The 24,718-nt window shown below is 54.2% G+C and overlaps 2 protein-coding genes and 1 non-coding gene across 4 annotated transcripts in view; 2 read left to right on the forward strand and 1 right to left on the reverse strand.

The window, feature by feature from the left end:
- The window catches only part of CCDC33 (coiled-coil domain containing 33), a 101,084-nt gene extending 90,736 nt beyond the window's left edge, over nucleotides 1-10,348 (forward strand). The window contains exons 17-24 of the mRNA XM_073241717.1: nucleotides 5,551-5,716; nucleotides 5,975-6,063; nucleotides 6,267-6,398; nucleotides 6,493-6,583; nucleotides 7,644-7,762; nucleotides 8,802-8,888; nucleotides 9,268-9,381; nucleotides 10,241-10,348. Coding sequence (XP_073097818.1) covers nucleotides 5,551-5,716; nucleotides 5,975-6,063; nucleotides 6,267-6,398; nucleotides 6,493-6,583; nucleotides 7,644-7,762; nucleotides 8,802-8,888; nucleotides 9,268-9,381; nucleotides 10,241-10,348 — 906 coding nt within the window. The remainder of the gene's footprint in view (nucleotides 1-5,550; nucleotides 5,717-5,974; nucleotides 6,064-6,266; nucleotides 6,399-6,492; nucleotides 6,584-7,643; nucleotides 7,763-8,801; nucleotides 8,889-9,267; nucleotides 9,382-10,240) is intronic.
- A 1,704-nt stretch (nucleotides 10,349-12,052) lies between these two features.
- On the reverse strand, nucleotides 12,053-23,860 carry CYP11A1 (cytochrome P450 family 11 subfamily A member 1). 2 transcript variants are annotated; one of them, XM_037010254.2, is made up of 9 exons: nucleotides 23,512-23,860; nucleotides 20,673-20,828; nucleotides 18,597-18,796; nucleotides 17,396-17,599; nucleotides 16,501-16,658; nucleotides 13,973-14,139; nucleotides 13,672-13,750; nucleotides 13,045-13,242; nucleotides 12,053-12,442 (listed from the first exon to the last, which is right to left on the reverse strand). In XM_037010254.2, the coding sequence occupies exons 1-9, from the start codon at nucleotides 23,778-23,780 to the stop codon at nucleotides 12,170-12,172; spliced, it is 1,704 nt and encodes a 567-aa protein (XP_036866149.2). In that variant the 5' UTR covers nucleotides 23,781-23,860; the 3' UTR covers nucleotides 12,053-12,169. The 2 variants fall into 2 exon arrangements, with proteins under 2 accessions (XP_036866149.2, XP_073068282.1); XM_073212181.1 differs by having other exon boundaries at nucleotides 18,597-18,824; nucleotides 23,512-23,670.
- On the forward strand, nucleotides 19,563-19,666 carry LOC118970893 (U6 spliceosomal RNA). Its single transcript, XR_005059083.1, has one exon. It is a non-coding gene; the product is annotated as a U6 spliceosomal RNA (small nuclear RNA).
- Nucleotides 23,861-24,718: the final 858 nt, after the last annotated feature.

A 24,718-nucleotide genomic window follows, 5' to 3' on the forward strand; every position in this document is an offset into this window, starting at 1 on the left:
AGCAGCAGGGGAATGATGTGCATCTGGGGCTGCCTGACGCTTCTCAGCTCTGTGGGCTCCGAGGGCCGGGTCCTGGTTGGGACCACTGGGTGAGTGGGCACTCAGCCTCAGGCACTGGTAGAGTCAGTGTCCCTGCAGGATGTGCCAGCTCAGAGAGGAGACAGAGAAGCAGGTGAAACCATGTCCAGCCCCCAGAACAGGCTGGGAACCGGGGTCAGGCGGGGCGCAGGCACAGGGGCAGGATCGCAACAGAAATCTGGGGCTCGGTGTCCTGTGTGTTCTTGAGGCCGAGCTGTGACGCAGAGTGTGGCCCTGAAGCGGGGAAAGGTCAGGGCTGCCCACCTGCAGGCTGCAGCCTCCCAGCCCAGCTTTGCTGCCCAAGGACCCCCTCAGCTGTGAGGGCACCCGAAGTTGAGTAGGGAGGGCAGGCCCACCAGGCTGCCCCCTCTCTGCATCCCATGGACAGCGGGCACTGGCCAGGGTGGCCACTGGGGGGTGATAAGCCAGGGCCAAGGTCCCTCTAGCTCCTGGGAAGGCCCATCTCTCAGGGAGCGCCCAGGCTGGGGGTGGCACAGGGGTCTGTGGGATGTCTACAGGGCCTATTTCCAAGGGGTGGGGTCCCCAGAACTCTTCGCTGTTCCTCCAGCAGGGCCACCTGGCTGAGGGGAGGACACCCCACTTCACCAGGGGCTGTGGCCTACCCCCGTTCCCTTTTTCTCTTGCTCTGGGCCTTGGCTGTCAAGGGAGGATGTTAAGAACAGAGTCTTGCTTAGCCCCAGAACTGCTGAGATGAAGGACAATGGGATCTTAGAAAGGGGGAGCCCCCGAATGAAAAGGGCGAGCAGACCCGTGGTGGAGGCCCAGGGCCTGGCAGCCTCCATGCCCCCCAGGACTCTGCAGCACGTGCACACTCAGGCACACCCAGGCACACATACACCATCAGTCCTCACACAGGTCAAATCTGCTGAGTGGGCAATGAAAGGACGAGTTTGCGTGCTGGGAATGGGGGAGGGCGTTCTCCGCATAGTCCAGCCTGAAGGGGGAGATGAGCTTGCGCCAGAGAGGAGGGGCTCGGTCGGTGTGCATGAGGGGCCGCGTGAAAGAGGCCATGGAGGCCAGGCCTCAGGGTTGGCATCTGAGCCGATGCAGAGCTGGAAGAAGCTGGTCCAAACCTCAGGAGCTCATTCTGAACCACAGCGGTGAGATCTCAGCCTCCACCCACACACACATGCAGACTAAGGCGCCCCAGACCGCAGCACCCAGCAGGACTGTTCCCTGCCCAGGCTCCTCTCTCCTCACCCCTACCTGAGGCAGGCCCCACCTGAAAGTGAGCCGGCCGTGAGATCAGGCCGACCCACCCAAATCCGCTGTTTGATCACTGTGCTGGGCCAGGTGTGGGTGGGGACAGTGAGATGACGCTGTACACCCACCTCTCCTGACACAGGAAAGGCCTGGGCACCAGGCTCCCCTGCGGTAACCCCTCCCTGCACCTTCACTCCAAGGCGGACTTGGCCTCAGAGACAAAGGGCACAGTGGACCCTTAGACCATCAGATGGACTTTGGCCACTCCCCCAGTCAGCTCAAAATCAAGCCAGGGCCTCATTCTTTTTCCCTCTAAGGGTGAAACCTCCACCCTTCCTCAGTCTAGTAGGTACAAAGAACACAGGTTTTCGCGTCGAGTCTGGATTCAATCCTGAGCCAATTTGAGTCTCATAGGATCCCTGAGGCCTTGTAAGGGCCCTCAGCAAGGACGAGTGAATGTGCCTGCTCATCCTCAGAGGCCCTGCTGGGGACGTAGAGCTGAAGCCTCCCACCCCTCTGGAAGTGGTGAGGGCCCAGGAGCAGGGCCCCAGAGCACTCAGAGCTCAGGGCTGGGAAGATCCTATTATTGTGGGGAGCTGGGAGGTCCCCAATACAGACACATGCAGGCAAATACACAAAACAGAAGTGTATTCACTGTGACGACACAAAGGGAATGCACTCTCAATCACTCCCTCCACCCCCACAAATGGATTGAAAGCCCCTATTGCTTAGGTTTGTCTGTTCTATTATGAAATCATAAAGTAGGTTATTTTGTGACCAACCTCTTCAGCTCATTATTACGTTTGAGTGATTCCTCCAAATGCTTTCAGGTAGCTGGCATCCATTCATTTTCATTGTTGTGTAATACTCCATTGTATGGCCATCTCACCACTGTTTTGTGATGGGCATTTGTGTTGTTTCCAGTTTGGGGTTATCACAAATAATTCTTGTACGGAAGTTCTTACACCTGCTTCTTTGTGCACTCACACGTGCACTTCGTTGGGTACATACTTGGGAGTGTAATTGCTAGATCATAGGCTATGCATGCATACTTTCCACTTTGACAGCACCCAGTATCCACGCAGTTCTCCGAAGTGATGGTGACCTTTCCTCTTCCTCTGGGCACTGGATACTTTTCCTCTCCCTTGTCAATATCTGGTATGGTCAGGATTGTTTTGTTTTTGTTTTAGTCCCTCTAGTGAGTATATAGGAACATCTCACTGTGGTTTTAAAGATGAGGGTGGGCACCAGTTCACATGTTTACTGGCTTATTTTGTCAAGTGCCAGTTCAAATTTCATGTCGATTATTCTTCTGGGTGGTCTGTCTCTTCTTACTGACTTGTAGGAGGTATTTTTCTATATAGGCATCAAACTGATGCGACACCATTCATTAAAATTATAATCCTCTCCTACTGCCCTATAATGCCATCTTTGTCATAAATTAAGTGTCCATATATCTATGGGTCTATTTCAGGCCTCTGAATTCTGTTTCTTTGACCTACTTATCAATCTTTGCACCAATATTATCCTGCCTTAGTAACTGTAGCTTTATCATAAGTCCTGACAGCTGACTGAGGAAATCGGCCCACCTGTTTTTCTTCAAAAATATTTTAGCTATACTTGCCCATTTTACTTCTCTTTATAGAATCAGATTATCTATTTCTACACATAACACAAAGTGTCATGATTTTGATGGGGAAGTGCATCGGACTTATCAATCCATTTAGGGAGGAACTAACTCTTTAAATATTTCGTCTTTCAATCTATGAACATAGTATGACCCTCAGTGTATTTAGGTTTAAATTATTTTATTTAGATGAATAATATATGGGACATTCTTATTAAAAATGCAAAAATTGGAGATGAAACGAGTGCTCCTTACTCTTCCCAAACTCAGCGGTAGCCGCTGTTACTTACATGCACGTGTGTGTGAGAACACACACACACACACACTCACTCACTCACTAGTTATGGATGGGATCATATTCACTTGCCACATGCTTTTTCTATTTAACAATATAGTGTGGACGCCCCTCTTTGCTGGAACAGTAAACCGAGGTCATTCTTTATAAGTTCTGCCTGTCGTACAGAGACTGACTGTGCTGCACAAACTGCACTTCGGTGAGCATCCTTTGAACTGTCTTTCTGGACCTGTGGGTTCCTCTAGGCGAGAACCCCGTAAGCAAGGAAACCCATTTGGATACTGCTGTAACTGTGCAGAAAAGACATGGTAAGAACTTGAACCGGGCTCCTGACTGAGGAAGGAGAAAGGGACAAATTTCCTTTTCTAAAATACCATGTGTTTCCCCTTCACCATCTACTGGGCCTCCCAAGCCCCTGTCAATTGCGGGGCTGCCATAAATTGAGATTTAGAGCACGGCAGGTGAGGGCACAAGGGAGCCCAGGTGAGGGCAGCAAGGAGAAAGAGAATGGGGTCTGACCTGTTGATTAAAGCAGCCACCAAACAGAACCCAGGGGATGAACACCGCTGCCTCCAGGTCGTACCCATCCCGGCCGGCCCTGCGGCCAATGCTGCACGGGCTCCCTCTGAGCCCCACAGCAGCCCATTGATTAGCCTACTAGGACTCTGAGGCCCAGAAACGTGAAGAGGCCTGTCCAAGCTCACTCAGCAAGTTGTGGCTTCTGACCTCAGCCTGACCACAGTGCCCTGGGTGTGCAGTCTCTGCGCTGAGTGTGCTGGTTAACAGTGCTGTCTGAGGACACCAGATGGGCAGATCTGGACGAGCCAAGACCTGGAACTTGACTGGGGCATGCGCTGAGGACATGGACTCAGCATTGGCACCAATGAGAGGGAGTCCAGCCAGAAGGCTAGGCGGTGGCAGGTGACAAGCGGTGTCTCATGAGCCCCTGCTGTCTGGGAACCACGGCCCAGGAAGCCAGCGGCCCACCATGCAGCAGGTTGCAGGCAGTGGCTGGGAACCAGGCTGCGTCCTGGCAGCACGGGGTCCGGTTGGGAGTTAGGGACAGAGCTCTGCTTCCTGGGGACTTGGGAGCCTGGGTGGGCCTAAGAGTCGCCACCTGCATGTGCAAGGCCTCCACGCCTCAGGAAAGCCACAGGCCACCAGGACGGAACAAACTCCTGCTGGCCTGACTCCCCTCCTTCCCCCAGCTTAGCTCCCGCTCCCTTCTCCTCTGTGGACCTTTCTGGCTTCACATTTTGGGTCCCTCTTTCATATTTTGTGCTGTTTAGAATTAAGAAACTCCTTTTGCAGACCTTTTTAAGTAACACTAGGGAATTTCTGATTATAAAACAAATGCATGGAAATATAGCCTATTAATTCTGCTATGTACACATAAGGACAGACATGAATTTTTTTCCTCCTAATTGAGATCACACTGGTAATTCTTTTCAGTAGCCTGCTTTTATCACTTCTCAATATATTGTGAGGTTTCCGTATATGGGGGCACGGTGGCAGGATTTGCACAGTACTTAGGAACATGGACTCAAGTGCCAGCTGGCCTGGATTTCAGACCCTGGCTCTGCCACCCATTAGTTTACCCATCAGTAGAATGAGGATGATAACAGATTTGTTGTGAGGACTACGTGAGGGAGGGCCTCTTAGGATCTGACCTGGAACATAGTAAATGCTCAATGAGCACCAGATGTGGGATTTCTGTTACTCCTAACCTAATGAAGCCCAGCATCCTGGCCTCACCTCACACCCTACATCTTGTAGCTGGATCCCAACCCTGACTCTGAGTCCTTATCTGGGTCTCCCAGGCCCATCCCCTGTCCCTTTCTGACCCCTGGGCTGGGTGGGGAGCTGGTGCCTGGGGTCAGCTCCCAGGTGGCACTTGGTGGGATACCTGAGAGGTTCTTCCCTGGGTTTTCAGTGACATGAAGGAGAAGGATTAGAAAGGGGGGAAAGGAGAAGGGAGAAGGCAGAGAAGTGGCTCTGATTTAACCAGGCCCTGGAAACCTGGCCCCAGGTCCTTTCCAGTCTCCACCGCTTGTGGGCTCCCTCACCCGGTGTCTGTGCCCCCTGTCAGCATCGTGGGATGAGACATGGCCCCTGAACACTGGGACAAGTGTTCTCATGTGGCCAGGATAAGTGAAGACCAAGTCATAACCATCCCCCAGGGAACTGCTAAGACTCAAGGACGTGGCTTGGGTTTCACTCTGTTCGTTGGCCTTGAGGGTGACCCACTGACATCCAGGTGTGGGTGTAGATGTGGTGGAGGCTCCAGTGCAGCTGGGGGCTCAGCTCTGAGCTCTGGGATCCACAGGAGATGAACAACTACCGGTGGGCCATGCAGAAGATGGCAGAGGACATTCTGTCGCTGCGGAAACAGGCCAGCATCCTGGAGTCAGAGAACCGCATGCTGAGGAGCCACCTGACCCAAGAGGAGGAGGAAGCGGAACAGAGCAATGCCAACAAGGCCCAGAAGCTGGGTGAGGGTGTACAGGCCACTGAGGGCATCTGGGCCTCTGCCTGAGCCAGGCTCTGGAGTGCAGGACAGGGTGGCCCAGAGCCTTCCCCAGGCGTGCCTGCTACTGGACATGGGCTGGTAGGAGCCGGGTGGGAAGTGGAGAATCCAGTCCTGTCTCAAGCCCCGGGGCTGGCAGACATCTGCTGCTGCCCACCAGCTGCGCTGATTTGGTCTGGGAGATGCCTCCCCCCTGAGCCAGCTCCCCAACCCTACCCACCAGTGCCCATGAGGCGGAAGCCGCTGCTGAGTGACCTGGGCATGAAGAAGCTGAGGGATGAGGTGCAGCACTTGCAGAACGAGTTAATTCGAGTGAGCTGGGGGCACAGGGAGCGGGGAGCCAAGGGAAGGAGACCGGGGAAGGAGTGTCCGGGAGCAGAAGGGAGAGAAGCGCAGAGGGAAGGGGGCCTGGACAGCGGACACTCAGCAGAGGGGCCTGGGGTGGACCCTCGGGGCCAAGGGTGATGCCCAGGCGCCCCTTCTCCCCCACTTTCTCCTCCCTCCCCCACCGTCAGAAGAATGACAGAGAGAAGGAGCTGCTCCTCCTGTGCCAAGCTCAGCAGCCACAAGCTGCGCTGCTGAGGAGGTACCAGGACAAGCAGCAGAAGGTGAAGGCCCTGGAGGAGACCGTGCGGCGTCAGGAGAAGGCAGGTGCCAGGGGGGCCAGCCTGCCAGGGGCCAGCCCCAGACAGGAAGTGTGCAGCCCCCAGGCTAGCCCGTCCTCTGTGCCCCGCCCTCCAGGTGATAGAGAAGATGGAGCAGGTGCTGGAGCAGAAGCTGCGGGATAGGAACGAGCCCCTGCTGGACAGGCCGCAGGGAAGGCCCCCTGGGGGTGAGTCTGCTTCCCCCCGTGGGTGCGTCTGCTCCCCAGCTTTTGTCCCATCGCCGGAGCACCTGCTTTCCTGAAGCTTCCGTTTCAGGAGTATCTTTGAACTGGGGCAGAGGGAGCTGCTCTCCCCCTCACTCAGGCACTGAGAGCCCCAGAGGGACCCTGAGCTCCCTTCTCCAACAGGGAGCCCCCCAGGCCTCGTCAGGACACAGTATGTGAGCCAGGCTAGAAAGAGACTGGCCTTCAGGGCAGAGGCCCTGCGGACCAGGGCAAGCAGAGCAGAGCTGCCCCAAAAAGGGGGCTGTCTGGGACGGCAGTTCCCAGCTTCTCACCTCCAGGAGCCTTCAGGTCATTTCCTCATCAACCCATATCTTCAAAGGGTCCCTTCTACAAAATAAACAAATGAAAAAATACTTTGGTTAAGTCAGTGATTTGTTTTCTCCATCGATATTAACCAAAACCACCTAGAATTGCCAATCAGAGGTGGCTCTGATGAGCAGGAGAGAACTAGGTCGTACCATATAAGGACAGGAAGCCGAGGGTTTCGCTGAGCCCATTGGCACAGCCTCGCCAGGGACCCCCGTGTGCCTGGCCCTGCACTCAACCTTCACTGTGTGAGGCCATTTCTGAAGGCCTTTAGGAAACAATGAAAGCTGGGCCTGCCTTTCAGGAATAAGGTGAGAGGTGAGCAGGCAACCCGAAAAGGGTAAGCAGCCAGGGTCAAGGCCCAGGGAACGACACTGTCAGGAGCAGAGAAAGCAGGAAGGGGAGGTGAAAAGCTGAAATAATGCAGGACGAATGGCAGTGCCGTGGTCAGGAAGAGCATTAGGGCCAGGTTCTAAAGGAGCAGGAATGATGGCCCGAGGACTGCGGCCCTGATCACACTGGCAGGAGGGAGCCACTGAAGGCTTGGGCGTGGAGGACGGGCAGAATGGAGCAAAATGCTGGGGCAGCTCAAGCCCGAGACATGGAGGCGAGAAAGCCCATCCCATGAGTATGAGTGATACAGTCACAGCCTTCCCTGTGCTCTCAGCCTCTGGCCTTCCCCTGGGCCCTACCGCAGAGTATCTGCCTGTTGACCTTCACTCAGTGCTGCTGGCCGAAAACGTGAAGCTCCGGGCAGAGCTGGAGAAGAGCCGTCACCAGCCGGCCCCCATCATTCTGCAGCAGCAGGCCCTGCCGGTAAGCACCGCGGCACAGGCTTGCCTGGGGTGACTTGGTCACTGGATGCGCAGGTCACTCATAGCACGGTCCAAGTTAAAGTCTGAGACCAGGAGCTGGGCTTCCCAGGGTCTCTGGTGTGCCTGAAGTGCCAGCTTTCAGACCTTGTTCTTTTCTCTTGGGGGACGCACGTCAGTCTAAAAGAGTCACCTTTACCCTCATCTAGCATCCTGATAGAAAGCAAGAGCCTAACTGGCCCTTGACCTTTGGCCCCTGACCCCTTTTGCCACCTGGCTGTTCTGCACTTGGACTCCACACGGGCCTCTCCAAACTGTCCTGGGGCATTTCCTGGGGTCGGTGCAGCCCTGGAGAGCCCATTTCCCCATCTCAGGTGGAGCTCCGGGGGTCGGCAGCAGGAGGAAGTCCAGCAGAGAGGCTGCGAGAGACAGATGGACCAGGCCACTCCCATTGCGCAATGACCCTTCCTGCACAGGTGGGCGCCCCGGGTCCCAGGAATGCCCTGACCCTGCTCACTTCCAAGGCTGCTGCAGGTGCCCCTGCTTTGTGCAAACCCAAAGACAGGACATTTGGAATTACAGAAGTGGGGTGGGCCGGGGCCCAGGGGAGTTTCCCCTTCATCCCAGGGCTCACAGGAAGTGGATTCTGTCTGAAAGCACCCCTGGTGCATGGACATCCAGGTAAAGAGCAGGAGACAGGGGGAACCCTTGCTTCACAAACAGATTTTTCACTTTATGAAAAGACTCCCGTTCAATATTCCTTTCTGTGTGCTAACAGGTGCTCCCTGGTGCATTTTACATCTAAAACTTGATGTGCAAAAACTTCACCCAAAATCTGTGGGGAGAGCAGCTATGAAAAAAGCACATGCCATACCGATCTGAACTTGGGGAAGAGATTTCAGCCCTGAGTCTGAGGCCCTGCATTTGGAGCAGAAGTTGGAGCTCAGACCTGGCTGGTTTATCCCAGTGTCTCCTGGCCTCCTGAGCTCACATGGCTGCAGCCCCCAGATGGGGCCATCTGTGATTTTCTGCTTTGCCCACAGGATTTCCTTGCCAATCCTTCAGACAAGTTTAACCTCCTGGCCAAACTGGAACAAGCTCAGAGCCGCATCCTGTCCCTGGAAAGCCAGGTAGGTGAGGCTCAGGGGTCCGTCAGGCTGGGCAGGCTCACCGCTTGGCCCAGAGCCAGTGTCCATGTATGAGCAGGGCCAGGCCTCAGAGTGTGAGCAGGGCCAGGGCTCCGTCCATGACCAGAGTCAAGGATGAGTGTGGACCCAGAATTAGGGCTCAGTACCTTGTTGGTACTCAGAGAAGGCCCATTTGGGTCTTTGACTGTCACTTGGTCCCTCTCCACCCACCCCTGCCGCCCCTGAGGTCTCTTGGGAAGGGAGCAAGCCCACGTTGCCCAGGGGTTTACTTACTGCCTCGACAGCAGGCTCTGGCTCTGGCTGTCGCAGCTCAAGGGGCACTTCCTCTGGGTCCCATCTCTCTCTCTCTGTCTGTTGGCAGCTGGAGGATTCAGCTCGACGCTGGGGACGGGAGAAGCAGGACTTGGTCACACGGTTACAGGAACAAGAGTACGGCTTGGGGCACCCCTCGGACTCCGTCATCACAGACCTGCCGGTGAGTGAGCCCTCTGGAGGAGCTCCTCGGGGTTCGGGCAGTGGGGCTGGCAGTCACCGCACCTCCTGAGCCACTGGGCCTTGAGAAAAATGGTCCAGGGTAGCCACTGCCCAGCTGGAAGTCAGAAGACCCAGGCTCAGCTTCTGCTTTGTCAGCAACAGAAAGCCTTGCCTGGTCTCAGCTCTCCTCCTGCCTCAGGGGGATAGAAAACCCGGCCAAGGCTCCCCTTCCCCCGCAGGCAGTGGTTAGAATCAAGCTGACGGCTGTGGATGAAGGGTTGCCCAAGTGGGCATTTCTCGAATGCTCTGACATTGGCTGTACTTTAGGACCAGGTTTGCTCATAGGCAGAGTAGCAGTGGGGCTCCCCCCAACGCTGCAGTGCCTGGGATTCTCCCATCAGTGCCCCCTTCTTGGGCAACTGCAGTGCTGCAGACCTGCCGGGGGTGGGAGCATGTTGCCAGAGAGAAACATTCTCAGCTTCCCAAGAGCTAGTAGGCCTATTCACAGCCCAGGCTCAGCCCCAGGCCAACCAGTCCCCCAAAGCCAGAACTCTGGTTGCTGCTGCTCTCCAGCCATCAGCACTCTGCTCCCTTCCAGGCTCCTGGAAAGGCCTGAAAAGGAAGGGGAGCTGACAGGGAACCCAGGGGCACCTTTGTGAACCCACCTGTTGAGCCCTGGGGACTCAGAGCAAGCAGGTGTGACCTGCCAGGGTTAAATGGGTTTAGGAACCTTGTGAGAAGACATGTCCCACTGGGTTCTGAGTCCTCTGAGGCATGGCTTACCAGGCAAGACACACTTTCATGGGTAATCCTCCTGGGGGCAGGGGTGCACTTACTTCACTTTGCTTTGTACACCACAGAACCCCTCAACCCACACCAGGGACCACAGGCGACCCTCAAAGCTGGACCCCTTGATGCCCAGTTCGGAGACTAAGCTCAACAAGCACTCGGACTCCCAGAAGAACTGAGACCCCACAGATCTTAGTGCTGGAGCCACCTCCCTCTCTGTGTGCTGGAATCTCATCCCCAGCCTCTAAAAATGACTTTATTAAATGCTACAGGTCAGGAAGCATTTGCCTCTTTCCTGGAACAGGGCATCCTAGGGGGCCCGGCTTCCTCCTTCCAGACCTCACTCTAGGCCTAAGTCCTCTGCCGAAGCCCGATAGACTCTTGCCTGTCCCAGGAGCTACCATCTTTAGAGATCCAAAGGCCATAGTGAACCCAGGAGGGTTGTGAGAAAAGGCCTTCCAGGGCAGAAGCCAAGAGACAGGCCCCTTCCAGATCTCCAGAAGAAGTGAGACCATCAAAGGCCAGCTCTGTTGAGAGATGTGAAGGAGGCTAGAACTTGCCACCTGTCCCCAAACACCTATCATATCGGAATCCCTTCTTTTCAAGTTTGGGCTCTCTTTTTCTTAAGAAGGGAAAGACTTGAAGCCTGCCTCTGGCAATAAGTTGCATGTTAGTATGAAATAACTCATTAACCAGGGCTAGGCTGAGCTGGCAATGTTGTGTCCAAATGTTGCCGGGGCAGAAAAGCGGGTGAGGGCAGGGGAAGTAGCCCTCCACTGGGAGTCAGGAGGCCTAGGTTTCTAGCTATAATCATGCTGTGTCACCTTGGGTGACTCAAGCAACCTTTCTGGGCTTCAGTGTCCTCATCTATCCTATGCAGAGGTTGACTTCTATGCCAATAAGTCCCTGTCAGCTGTAACACCTCTGAATCAAAGACAACTCAGGCCTGGAGAAGAGAAAAGAAGCAGGAAGAAGAAAGAGGAAAGTCAACAAGGAAGAGGATCATGTGACTGGCAAGAAGCAGAAAGGCTCCAAGAGGGACTCAGAACTTCAGATCCTGGTAGAGCAAACCAAGCTGGCTGGGTTATTGTCCCTAGCGGGACTAACTCACCTGTCTGCCAGCAGGACTTGGGTTTGGGGAGCTGAGGGCTCAGGATCAGGCCCTTGGTCAAGTCAGGAGTTACAGAACTCAGAGGGGACTAAGGGGACTGAAATTGGGACCAGTGTCAGGCAGTCCAAATAATGCACCAAAGACTCGGCTGCAGAATCCCTGCCTACTGCCCAGAGCTTGCACAAGTGGGCATGAGCCCTGGGGCAGGCAGCCAAGGCCTGAGGAAACCTAGAGAAGGGTTAGATCACGTAGAGATCTGGCCTCTCTTCCCTGGGGTCAGCCATCCCACCTTGGCCCCTTATTCACATGCCTCAGTCCTGGCTGAGCCCAAGAGTACGGCTGGCGCTTAGCAGGGAGTCCTCGTGAGCCCACAGGGAGCTCCCACTCAGGGTTCAGCCCTGAACAAGCCTCATGCCTGATGAGTAAGCCTGCCCTAGAAGCCCAGATTGACCCACACCTTTCTGCCTGCCCTGTTCTCTCAGCAGAACTCTGCCAGGTCCTTTGTCCCTCTGCTTGCTGCTCCAGTCACAGTAGCAATGGCCCTCCACCTGCTCTAACTCGCCCCCAATCCCAGGCAGCAGAGAGGTTGAATCTTGCTGGTTCCTGAGCTGCTGTAGGGGTGGGGGGTGAGGGGCCAGCAGAAATGACTTCAAACGCAGCTGCCTTGGGGGGCCCCCCATTCAGACTCAGATCCCAGTGTTGATCCAGGTCAGGGATCTTCTGCACAGGAATGATGGATACCTTAGGGGTCCGTTTAAATGAAAACACTTCACATAGTTCAGCTGTTTATTGCCTACACAGGATAGGTGAACAGGGGGAAGAGGCAGGCGAAAGATGTCTGCCTCAGATGAGCTGGGACAGTCAGCCGCTGAGCGCCAACTCCATCTGGTCAGAGCCGGCCAGAGAGGAACTGGGGAGGGGGACCAGGGTCTGAAGAAGCAGACGCCTCCGTGAGCCCCACCCCCCCAGACCCTCCTCCCACACCACCGCCGGCCTGAATGGCAGGAGGGGCGGAGCCCACACCCTCTGATCTCGCCTGGGGGGGCCCCTCTTTGAAGGGTTTGAAGGTGAGGAAGATGGGCTCCTCAGGCGTCAGGATGAGGTTGAACGCAGTGCCCACGTCATTGAGATGCTGGATTTCAATTCTGAAGTTCTCTAGAATCTGAGAAAGAGGGGTGGTGGGCTTAGGAGAGAGCTGGGGAAGTTCCATGTTCCCTTGGCCAGGCTCGTTCACCTGTAGGCAGGGCCTGCGGAGTGGGATGGTGGGATCGGAGGTGCCCCCAGGGAGGAGTCTACCGCCAGCTCCTATTTAACCCTGTTTCACATTTAATGGTGTTGTTGACCCCTTGATTCAGGCTTTTGCTTGAGTCTCTAACTTGCCCCCAACCCCAGGCAGCAGAGAGGTTGAATCCTGCTGGTTCCTGAGCTGCTGTAGGGGTCAGGGTGAGGGGCCAGCAGAAATGACTTCAAGTGCAGCTGCCTCGGGTCCCCCATTCAGACTCAGATCCCAGTGTTGATCCAGGTCAGGAAAACTTTATCCAGCTCCACCCCCATCCCATCACCACTTGGGGGGAACAGATGACCAGGGAGTACCAGTGGATGATGAGTGGATTAGCCCGAAACAGGAGACAGAGGAGAACGGCAGGTGGGGGCGAGTAATGGGAGACAGATGACCCTGGCCCCACACCCCCGGGGCTCTGGACAGAGACGGGGGCAGGGGGTCAGTCAGCCTCGGGTGCCCAGCTGTCCCCAGGCTAGGCTCACATGAATGAGGAAGAGCGTCATCTCAAGCTCAGCGACCCGCCGGCCCATACACTGTCGCACGCCCCAGCCAAAGCCCAGGTTCCGGAAGTGCATGAGACCCTTGTCTTTATTCAGCCATCGGGTTGGGTCAAACTTGTTCGGTTTGGAGAAGAAGGTGGGGTCTTGGCCCATGGCATAAACAGCCACCTGCACCAGAGTCTGGGGACAAGGTGGACAGAGGCCTGAGCAGGCCGTACCTCCTCCCAGCCTGGAGCATGACCCAGTCTCCCCATCCCGGCTCCCCAGCCTGGCTGCCCAGCTCTCCAGCACAGAACACAGCCTGCTGTGTGACCCTGAACAAGGCTCCACCCCTTCCTGCACTCCCACCCACCCACCCCACCAAGACCAGACAGCCTGTGGGGTCTCCCCCCTCACTCTGGGCTCCAGCAACATTCCAGAGATTGTTACCCACTGTGCCCACCACCTCTGCACTTCATTCAAACTTGATGCTTCTACCGAGGACCCCACTGGCCAGCTCCAGGAAGAAGGGCAGGACAGAAGCCCCATCACCACTGTCTGTGCCTGGTTGCAGTCTGCCCCCAGCCTCCCCATCTGCTGACAGAGCCCACAGCCCTCCGCTGCACCTACCTTAGTTGGGATCAGGTAATCTCGAAGGACCAATTCATTGTTGAGGTATCTCTGCAGGGTCACAGAGATGGGGTGGAGTCTGCCAGAGGAACACACACTGAAGCTGATGCCCTGAGGCCTGGACAAAGCCCCTGCCCCCAGCATGGCCGCTCAACTCTGGAGGGAATCTGCAGGCAGGACCCAGACTCCATTTCCTCCTCCCTGGCCTCCCTGAGGCACCTCACGTCCTGCTACTCACCCCCACCCGGCCGCCCTGAGAGCCCCATCCAGGGATGCGGGGGGTGGGGTGCGGCGGGCTTGCCTCAGTGTCTCCTTGATGCTGGCTTTGAGGAGTGGGACCGACTGCAGCAGCTTGTTCATGTCCCCCTGGGCCAGGCGCCGGGCAGCCAGGACCTCGTCCCGCAGCGTCTCCTGCACCCGCAGGCTGCGTCCCATCTCATACAAGTGCCACTGCAGTGTCACGGATGTCTGGCAGGGAGTGTGGGCCCGTCACTCCTGGGGCATCTAGACCCACGCTACTTTTTCATTTCCAAGAACCTTTGCCTACCCTCATCCCTGTATCCAGAGACTGCTTGTCCACTAAAGCAGAACACAGTTCAAAGGCAAATGCTGGAAACAGACTTCCTCACCAGCCAGGCAGGAATGTTAGCAGCCCTTGTCCCAGCCATCATGTCACCAGTGCCCACCTGTCTCCCCAGCCAGTACAGGGTCACCCACACAGCCAATGGCTTCTTCCCAAGGACTTCAGAGGCCTGTGGGGGCCAGATCCTACTTCTTTGATGGTTGCCTCCTACAGAACTTCCATTCCTTTTGAAATGCCCATCAGACAACCCCCTCTCCCCAGTAGAACTACCCCAAACCTTAGCATTTGCCTATGGCCGCCTAGCATAAAATCAGACTCAAAGATAGTGAAGCCAGAAAAACCACACCTGTTTTCTATCAGTGCTGTGATTAGCACATGGTAAATACTGAGATAAACCAACTAATCTCAGTAGTAGCAGAGGTAGTTACCATTAGTCCTTCCCTGGAGGTATGACTAACCCTCATCAAACCCCACAGTCCCAGATTCCTCGGTGGTGGAACCCCAGGCTAGAGCAGCCCTCCCTCCCAGGGCCAGATGATGGGTTGTTGACACATTATCTTACCAAGGATCATATTTTATCTAAGAGGTTTGGACACTCCTTATTCCTCCCAAGCTGGAGCAATCATGAAATAACTCCATCCAATCCAATCACTCCCCACACTGAAATCCTTGCCTGGCTCCCCAGAGCCCCCCAGATCAAGTCAGAGGCTCTGGACTGACCTATGGGGTCCCCCAGCACCTGCCAGCTACCTCCAGCCCTACTACCCCCTCTCCCAACATGCCCCTAATGCTCTACCCTGCGCTGAGCTGCACATAGCTCCTAAAGCCCAGAAATCTTCCCCATGCTGTTCCCTCTTCCTAGAATTCCCTTCCCCACCAAAGAAGCAAGTATGTACTCCTTCAAGGCTCAGATCAATGGTGTGTGTTTGTCTTCCTACCTCCAAGGCCTGTCCCAGAGTGGGTTCTCAAGAGATACTTGTCTAATAAGATAAACAACAAAGCTACTAGCTGTATAACTTCGACTAACTTACTTAACCTCTCTGTGACCCAGTTTCCTCATCTAAAAAAGGGAGGATTATTGTAATATATCTTATAGTGTTGTTTGTGCACAGTAAATGAATTAAACATGGGAAACGCTGAGGACCCTACCTGCCATACAGTGCATGCTTAGTAAATGTTACCTATAATAATAGCTACTTCAGTGCAAGTGAGAATTTTTGGAGCTCTGTTCTCCATAACAATGAACTATGTTTAAAATATGCTCAAAGGCTCCATTTGCAGCCTGTCCCAGGGACCGAAATGTCTCCATTGGAGCCCAATATAAATATGATACCCATGAAAGAAGGTTACTCATCCATGGGGCTTTGACACATGCTTCTCCCTAGTTCTGAAGTGTTATTCCTCCTCTCTCCTCCTGGCAACAACCTTTAAGACACAAACTGGATTTTAGCTCCTCTTTGGAGCACTCCCCCTGGCCTGCAAGGCCATGTCAGTCTCCCACCTTCTCAGCATTGTCAGCACCCCTGGTAGGTGCCTGGTCATCCAGCCCTATAACACAATGTGGGGGTCATCTGCACACCTTCTGCCTCCTTGTCATGGGAGAGTTGTGTGCCCCCCAAATTCACAGGCTGAAGTCCTAGCCCCACCCCTCCCCCATACCTCACAGTGTGACTGTATTGGGAGATAGGACTTTAAAGGGGTACTTAAGGTAAGGTTAGGTTATATGGATGGGCCCTAATCTAATAGCGTTGCTATCCTTCTAAGAAGAGATTAGGACAGACAGACACACACAGAGGGGAGACCAGGTGAAGACAGGGAGATGATGGCCATCTACAACCAAGGAGAGGGGGCTTCGAAGAAACCAAATCGGACCAAATTCCACTAGCCCCAACTTTCCTGAGGTCCTGCCTGCCTTCCTGACCCTGAGTGAGCTGTGTCCCCCATGTGTGACTGGAGAACTGGTCCCTTCAAGATGACATGCAGAACCTGGACTCACCACCTGTGCCTAGTCACCCCCTTCTCACAAAGGCAAAACGGTGGGCCAGCCTCAAGGTATGCTTCACGGGCAACTGACCTGGCTTCATCTTCCAGGAGACTAGTGTTCAGGAAAAGGAACCAGGAGAGGGAGATCTACCCAACGAGGGCAGGACCCCTCCCACAATAGTGGGGCTTCAGACGATGGGGCAGGCTGCTGGGGAAGGGGCATGGGGCACAGGAAGGGACAGATGTGCCTGTGGCCACCTCACCGTGTCCACACCCCCTGCCAGCAACTCGGTGACATTGGCCTTGATGTCCTCGAAGAGCATCTTGTTACTTCCCAGGAGACGGTACAGGATGCCTGGGTAATTGTCGAAGTCTCTTTTCTGTTTCAGATCCCAGGAGAAGTTCTGGGTGTATTTTTCAGCTGTGGGGCAGGATGGAAAGGAAAAGAGTGAGCCCTGTGCAGGTGGGAGCGAAGGAGTGTGATCCTTGGGAAGAAGTGGTTCCCAGAGCTCAGGGGTTCAGGAGCCTGCGCTTTCCAGGCTGCCATTTTACTGAGCACGTACTTTCTGCTAAGCCCTTCATATCTGTTTCCCTTTAATTCTTGACCCTAGCTCTGTAGGGTAAGTGATATTATCCCCACTGTATAGATAGACAAGGAAGCGGAAGCCCATAGAGAGCAGTGACTTGCCTGGTCGTCAGCACACCCCAAACAGCCTTCTCTACCCTACCTTACCCCTGATCTGTCTCATCAAAGCCCTAATCTGTCACCAAGCACAGCCATGCCTGAAACATCAGCCCTTAACCCTCTAGGGATCATAAGCTCCTTGGAAGAAGATGATGGACATCTCTGATCCTCTGTCCCCAGAAAAACTGAATCATCTTCAATAGCCAGCCTCCTAGTCACTAACACAGAGGATGGGTTTCGTACATGGCAACTCAGTGCCCACTGACGTAACTGGAAAAAAAGAAGCAGGCCTTCCCACTGTCTGTTTGTGTATCTGTCTTTGTCTCCGTCTCTGTTGCTCTCTCTTACTCTCTCTCTCTCTCCGTCTGTCTCTCTCGCACACACACACATACCCCCAGGCGTGGGGTTCCCACCCACTGGGGCAGACAGGGCCCCCTGCCTCCTGACTTGGCTGCCCAGGGTGCAGCACTCACCTTTCCCAAAAATCATATCCCACGCAGCCACGTGGTCCCTCCAGGTCTTGGTTCTGAACAGACGGAACAGCTCTGGGGGCAGGGTGAGCATGGGGACACTGGTGTGGAACATCTGGTAGACAGCATCGATGAACCGCTGGGCCTCGGGGTCCACTATCTCGTCTAGCATTCCGAGGCGCTCTCCAAATATGACATTAGTGATGGCTGCAGGGGAAAGCAGGTGAGCCGTCCCTGAGAGCCTCAGCTCCGGGAACCCCACCCCCATCCCTGCCCCCACACAGGATTCCTTGCACCCAACCTTGAGCTTCTTCAGTAATGAAACTGAGGCCTGTGTCCCAAGGGGCTGACATCGCAAGGCTAAGGACAACTGCCCCCCGGCGGGCATCCAAGTCCTCAGAGGGGCATGTGGAAGACCCTGGGAAAGGATCACCTGGGTGGGCAGCAGAGTCCCCAGCAGAGCTGGGAGAGGGCGCAGGCTGGGATGAAACTGCCCACCCACCCTTCCATCAGCACCTCAAGCAGCCTCCAGCCTTTCCTCCCGTGAAGAGACCTTTCTCATCTATAATTGACCAAAGTGGCTAAGTACCTCCTGAAACAAGTTAGATGGGAGAGTGGGGGACATGAACCCCTGGTAATTGGCCACCCAGGGCCCACTCTGGCTGTACCTAAGAAGTCACAACAATCCCAAATTCTTCCTGTCTGTTGGGTCAGGAATTTGAATGTTGATTTCATATGAAATTCTGTGCATCCCAAATCTCCTGCAGTGATTACATGATCCCCATCAAGTCCTGGGATTGTGCTATTCCCTGTGCCTATACTACCCAACCTCTTCACCCCATCTGGAAAACTCCTACACATTCTGGAATACCCAATTCAGATGAATCACCCAACCCTCCCTTCTTCTCCCAGACCTTAAAGGTCTATGTCCCAGGAGAGAGGAATTCACAGAATGAAGGACTGAGCCGCTCTCCGGCTCTTGGACACTCGTGGCAATGGAATCTACATTTTGGAGACCCTTGCCCCTATAGCACGAATGCCAGAGGAGCATGCACAGCTCCCCCTGGGGAGATGACGGTGAGCGATGCATTCAGCAGCTCATCCGAGAAGCCAGTACTGACACTTCTTCAGGGTCTGAGCTGGATCTCAAGGTAGGACACTGGGTTCTCCAGCCCCCATTGCCAGGTAGGTGTAAACCCCTTACACTCGAAGGCGAAGCGAAACAGGTCATCACTGATGTCCCCTGAGAACTTTCCAGAGCCCTGTTGCTTGATGCGCTTGTGCAGGACGTTGATGAAGTCCTGAGACACTGCATCCAGCAGGGGAATGAAGTTCTTTATGGTCTCTGGAGCCATCAACTCCTGGTTCATGACCAGCCGGTCTTTCTTCCAGGCTCCTGAACTCCTGAGAAAACACAGACCCTCGGGTCCTCCTAGTCACTAACACAGAGGAGGCCGACTCAGCTCTCCCAGGAGACCAAGCCACAGCTCAGAGTGCAGCACTCCTGTCCACCCCTGCCCTCACCCCCTCCCAGCTTCTGCCTAGCCTGGGGGAAGGGGCAGGAAGAAATGGGTTGAAGAACAAACCCCAACTCACTCCACTCCCTCCGCTGCTGCTGTGGGCCAGGAACTTAGATTCTTAGAGTGTTTAAGAAACTTTCGAGCCCTGTAGTCTCTGCCCCAGCTGCAGGCACGCCTTCCCCACCACGTCCCCTTCCTCCTGGCCAGTGCTTACCTTCTGCCAGTCAAGGGCCCCTTTCTGCCACCTTTCTGACCCCTGCACAGATACACCTGACCAACCCCTCCTCCTCTGCACCCCCACCATGTCCCATCGCTCCCTTCGGTGGGGATCTCAGATGCCCGGAATTGAATTAATGATAAACCTCAGTTTATGGCACATTCTTGAAAACAGACCCATGCAAAACCCTCTTTGCAGTTTTGGGGGGCTTTGTTTATAAGGACCTTACTATAAACTCACGACCCAACATGAAAGCTAGGAACACGAACAGTACCTTACACGTGCCTGCCTGGTGCTCCCACGTCCTGCCTCCCCAGCTAAGGAGACCATCAGCCTGAATCCCTTGCTTGCTTCTGTATATAGTTTAACTGACCTACATTTATTTCTAAAACATACTTTTTAAAAATGCCTACTTGTTTCCAACGTCTTACAAAAGCTGTAATGGTGCTCCCATCAGCAGATTGGAATGATACAGAGAAGATAGCGTGGCCCCTGAGCAAAGATGACGTGCAAATCCGTGAAGCACTCCATATTTTTGTCACAGGGAGGGTAGTGCAGTATGGAGAATACAGCACACGACTCTGTAACATCTCTCTGTGTTGACAAATAGTAACCGCACTAGTGGGGGTAAGGATTTAATAATATGGGTCATTGTTGAACCACTGTGTAATATACTGGAAATGAATATACGATTGCATGTCAACTATACTTTGACAACTTTTTTAAAAGCTGTCATGATTTGCTTTCTTCATTCAACTCTGTAGCTCTAAGCACCATCTGTATCGTTGTGGGCACTGAGTCCTGTCATTCTGCCCGGTGCATGCCACCCCTCACTCACTTGTGTTCCTGTTGGGCATTCGGGTAGCTTCCTGGGTTTTGCTACTGCGAACAGCATTAGTTGATGCCCTCCTCAGAGGGGCGCATTCTTTGGAGTATATCCCTGGCAGCAGAACTGCTGCATCATAGCTATGTGAACATTCAGTGTCCAATCATTTTCCAAAGTGGTGGCACATTTTTTTCACCCCTGCTAGCAATCTATGAGAGTTCTAGTTACTCCATATCCTCACCAACATTTGGTACTGTCACATTTTACATTTCTGATGAGCAATTGGCTGGAAAACAGTATCCATTTCACTTACATACTCTGATCCATCCGTGTTTCTCCTGCTCCTTTGGACCATGAGGGACTCATGGTGGCACAGCCCTGCCCTACCTGTCACTGTGTCTGAGTCTGGCACAAAGCCTGGCACATAGTAGGTGCTCAAAAAACTAGGACTTAATGAATGAGCCAGTACATGAGAACTTTCTGAGGTCTTTAACTGATCTTAAAACCTTTAGCCTGACCATTTCCCTGAAGGTTGGCAGAGCAGTTCACCATCACCATTATCTGTTACGGAGGCAGGAAGATGGAAGGGACTTGCCTAGAGGCCCCAACTAGAAAGGGCAGGGCAAGTGTGATCCCAGCCACCTCACCCCCACCTCTGCCCTGGCCACAGCTGCCCATCATCTCCCTCCAGCCCCTGGGAGATGGCCCAGGACTCACTTGAGCAGGACTCCGGAGGGTTTCTGGTAATACTGGTGATAAGCAACCCAGGGTGGGATGCGATATCGTTCTGGTGTGGGACCCTCGAACTTAAAGAGAAGGGCCACATCTTCTGGGTCAACGATATAAACCGACTCCAAGTTGCCAAGCTTCTCCCTGGAGGACAGAGGAGAAGGGCTATGACGTAAGGGTTTGAGAAGAGCCTGCAGACCCAGGGCAGTCAGGCCAGGAGGCTCGGCTCATCTGCAATGGCCGTTGTGGCTGAGAGCGCAGAGCAGACCTGCCTGGGAATGGATCCCCCGCCCACAGCCTCCTCGCTGGGAGACCCAAGCAAGCCTCTCACCCCCTGAATCTCAGTTTTGTCTTCTGCACAGTGGAGGCAAATACAGAACCTACCTCACAGAGCTGCTGAAGGGTACAATGATACGAAGTCTATGGACGTGACTCCTGCTTGGCATTCTGGGACAGCTTTACGTTCACCTTATCATCAGCTGGCTGCTGCCACATCGCAGCACATCCCCAGGACCAGCCCAGGGCCTTCCCCGGACCATCAGGTCCTCTCTCCCATGCTCCTTCCTCCTGGGTGCACACTCACAGCACCCTCCCCCTCTCAGCCCCTGGGAGCTCACACAGTCAGTACCTTCCCAACACCACTGGAGGGACCCTGTGCTGGGGTGACACACACAGGGCCCGCCGGTCCCTTCTAGACTCTAAGACTGACACTCTGGGAGTGGCTGCCTGCCCCAGGAGTCAGACCCCAACAGAGCACTTTGTCTCTATTAAAACTACAGTGAAACATCAGGCCCCAAGCACAGACACGCCTCACGAAGTACATGCAGGCACGACAACAGTTGGCAAACGACAGAAAAATACTTTTCACATGCACCTGCCTTTTGCATAAAAAAGTTAATTCAAAATACCCTTTAAGGCAAAATAATATAAAAATACACCAGTACAAGCCAAGTTCTGTCTCTCTCCCACCCTTCCCCGTGTCCTCTCTCTCTGAAGGGGGTGGGGATGGGAGCAGAGGTGGAGAAAGGGGGAGAGAGCTGCTTTAAACACTGACCCTTGAAGCCTGGGCCAACCTTCCCACGTCCCCTCGGCCTTTGTCTATGGCTTCCCAGGATAGCCCTTCAATTTTTTTCCAGCTATCATGTGTCCTCACACACTAGCTCCAAACCCCCATCCCAGCACAGCAAGTCTAGGAACTGCTATGATTATTTTAAGTTACCAAATCTGCCATGGGACAGTGATGCCCGACGGATGAGGGTGTTCTTCTCAGCAAAACCCCAGCATGGGCTAAATGCCCACTTTTAGGACCTGGCTTTAAAAAATGTGGCTTATGCATACTATGGACTGCTATGCTGCCTTCTAAAATTATATTAAAGTGAGAAGAGAGGAAAGAAGTCCTCGATATATTTTTGTGGGCCACCAAACAGCATATTTAATACATTCACATTCTTAATGGTATGCAAATATTATCAAAACCAAGACTGTAACTGACTTCAATTTTTCACTTGTGCCTGTCTATAGTTTCTTAATTGTTCTATAAAGAACAGGAACAGTCTTTGTATTAAGAAAAAGACCCCACAAAAGTTGCATTTTAAATTCCTCACATTTATTCAGAAGTTTATCTTTCCAGGCTATAAGTCATCATATAATGGTGACACATGAAACTAGAAGTCAGACACTCCGGGTTCTGGCCATGGCTCTGCCCCGATGAGCTGTGTGACCTCGGCAAGACCCTCGTCTTCCTGGGTCTCAGTTTCCCCGTTTGTAAAATGGGGATAATAGCAGCAACTTCAAGAACATACTGCAAGGCTCAGGGATCGTGACTCGGAAAACAGAAGGGGCTGGATAAAATAGATTTCCTGTTGCAGGGATAGGAAGCAGGAAAGGAGGAAGAACCAGGAATGACATAAGATCTCTGTGCAGTGAGGCTGGGGACCGAGCCACTGGCAGGCCTGGCAGAGGGAGAGACCCTCAGGAGCAACCTCTCTCAAGCCCAGCACTCCGCCTGGGAGGCCGCCCTGCCCCCAACCAGCTGCAGAAAAGGCACTTCAAAGGGCCTGTGGGAAAGGAAAGAAGGGACCCTGACAGAGCAGGACCCCTACACAATCAGGTCTGCTCTCCCACCCCCACTCTCCAACATGTCATACCCATGCCCTTTCCCCATCTCGACCCTTTCACTTAAAGAAAAATGCACTGTTGCTTCTGGTATCCCCTCCCTGCCTCCAACCCAGCCCCTCAACTGTGTTGTCAGAGAAGAATCCAGATGTAGCTGGGAGGCTACCCACCTTAGAAACTGCTGCACAGAACAAGCAGGCCTCCCACCAAGGGCGACCCTCAGACCAAGGCACTTGCCCCCGGCAGGAGCCACGGCAGACACTGGGGAAGAGGAGCTCCAGCCAAGCCAGGCGGCTGCTCCAGGGCTCACCGGGCTGAGGAGCATGGCCAGCACCCCAGCAGGACAGGGATCTACGGGGTGGCCCGGGCACCAATCCTAACCTCTCTGAGCTTCACTCTGACAACAAGGATGATAAACTTACTTTCCTAGGTGCCCTGAAGAAAATGGGTGTAGGAAGGCAGTTACCACTTCCCCCCATAAAGTTTTGAAGGGTGTAGGACACTGGGAGGGCTGAGGCCGCAGGGATGGGAACTGAACCAGCTGAAGCCTGACCCCTTCCCTGCGGCCGTCCTCAGGCGTGGAAGGAATAGTCAGCAGGTGGCCAGGAGCCTGGCATGGGGAGCAGACTGTCCAGGCAGCAGAGGACACAGGGCTGCCCAGGCCCCTGTACCTCCCTCCCTACCCCACCAGCCCACCCTCTGCCAGGCTTACCTGTAAATGGGGCCATACTTCCGGAAGTTCTGGATTTGGTGATAGTGAATTTTCTGTGAGCGCTTCTCCTTCAAGAAGTGGTACAGGTTTAGCCAGCCATTGTCCCCAGAGGAGGGGATCTCACTGAAGGGGCGAGGGGGGCAAGTGGAACTGGCAGCTCCCTCTCCAGTGGACACCCTGGGGTGCCCCAGCCCCTCCCTCGGGGTGCTCAGGAGGGGCTGGCAGCCTTTGAGCAGGACTGAGCGCAGGGGAAGCCCCCTGGCCAGCATACTGTCCCCAGGACCGCTCTGTCCCTGCTCCCGCTGCCGCAGTCTGCCGAGGTGACGCTGGCCCTGGGCCCCTGAGGCCCAGCTTATAACATTCAGCTCAAGGCTAAGTGAGAAGCTGAGAAAGTGGTCAGCCTCCCTCCTCCTCCTATTGGCTCCAGCCCACGCACAGCACCTCCCAGACTTGGGGTACCAAGGCTCAGCCTGGAATGTCTGCAGCCAGAGAGGCTTGCCAAGCAGAAGGAGACCCCTCTGTTTCTGCCCTCAGTGCCAACCCCAGCAGGCCTCTGAAATGGCACCGATTCGTGCCTTTCCTCTACTGTACCTCCTGCTGACTGCTGCAGTGGGCCCCAGCTGCTAGCAGGCGTCCGTCAGGGAATGCAGACAGCCTGGGGTTGGGGGCAATGACAAGGGGCCCAAGAGGAGGCCTGAGTCACCTTACAGCTTTGGGGCAGCATACGTCTTAGTTGTGGCCCCATTATTTATTTATATGTGATTATAAACTTTCTGGGAGCCATGCTACTCAAGCTGTGTAGCAAAGCTCAGGCTGGAGGAAGACCCCCCCACAAAGCAGGGGCCTTTGCAGCTGACTCTCCCCATTGCCCACCTTGAGTTTGTTTTTCCCCATTATACTATTGGCTTTGTTTTTTGCTTGCATTGTTGCCAAGGGTGAACTAAACTTTGCTGAGCAGTGTGGAAAGGATGAGAACACAAGCTTCCCAGGAGCTGTTCAGGACGGCGCTCTGAGGAAGGGAACACGCAGGGCCCAATGGCGATCTTGGCATAAAGTACCGAAACCTGCTGTTAGTTAGTCAAACATCGACCACCCCATTTCCACCGAGAATGCCCCCCTTTTATTATTACAATGCTAGTGAAACTAGTGATGGAGAGTTTTCTAGAAATAGAGTTATGAGAGAATGTTGAATAGAATGACCCTGTTG

Source organism: Manis javanica, chromosome 8, assembly GCF_040802235.1.
Source record: "Manis javanica isolate MJ-LG chromosome 8, MJ_LKY, whole genome shotgun sequence".
NCBI classification, from domain to species: domain Eukaryota; kingdom Metazoa; phylum Chordata; class Mammalia; order Pholidota; family Manidae; genus Manis; species Manis javanica.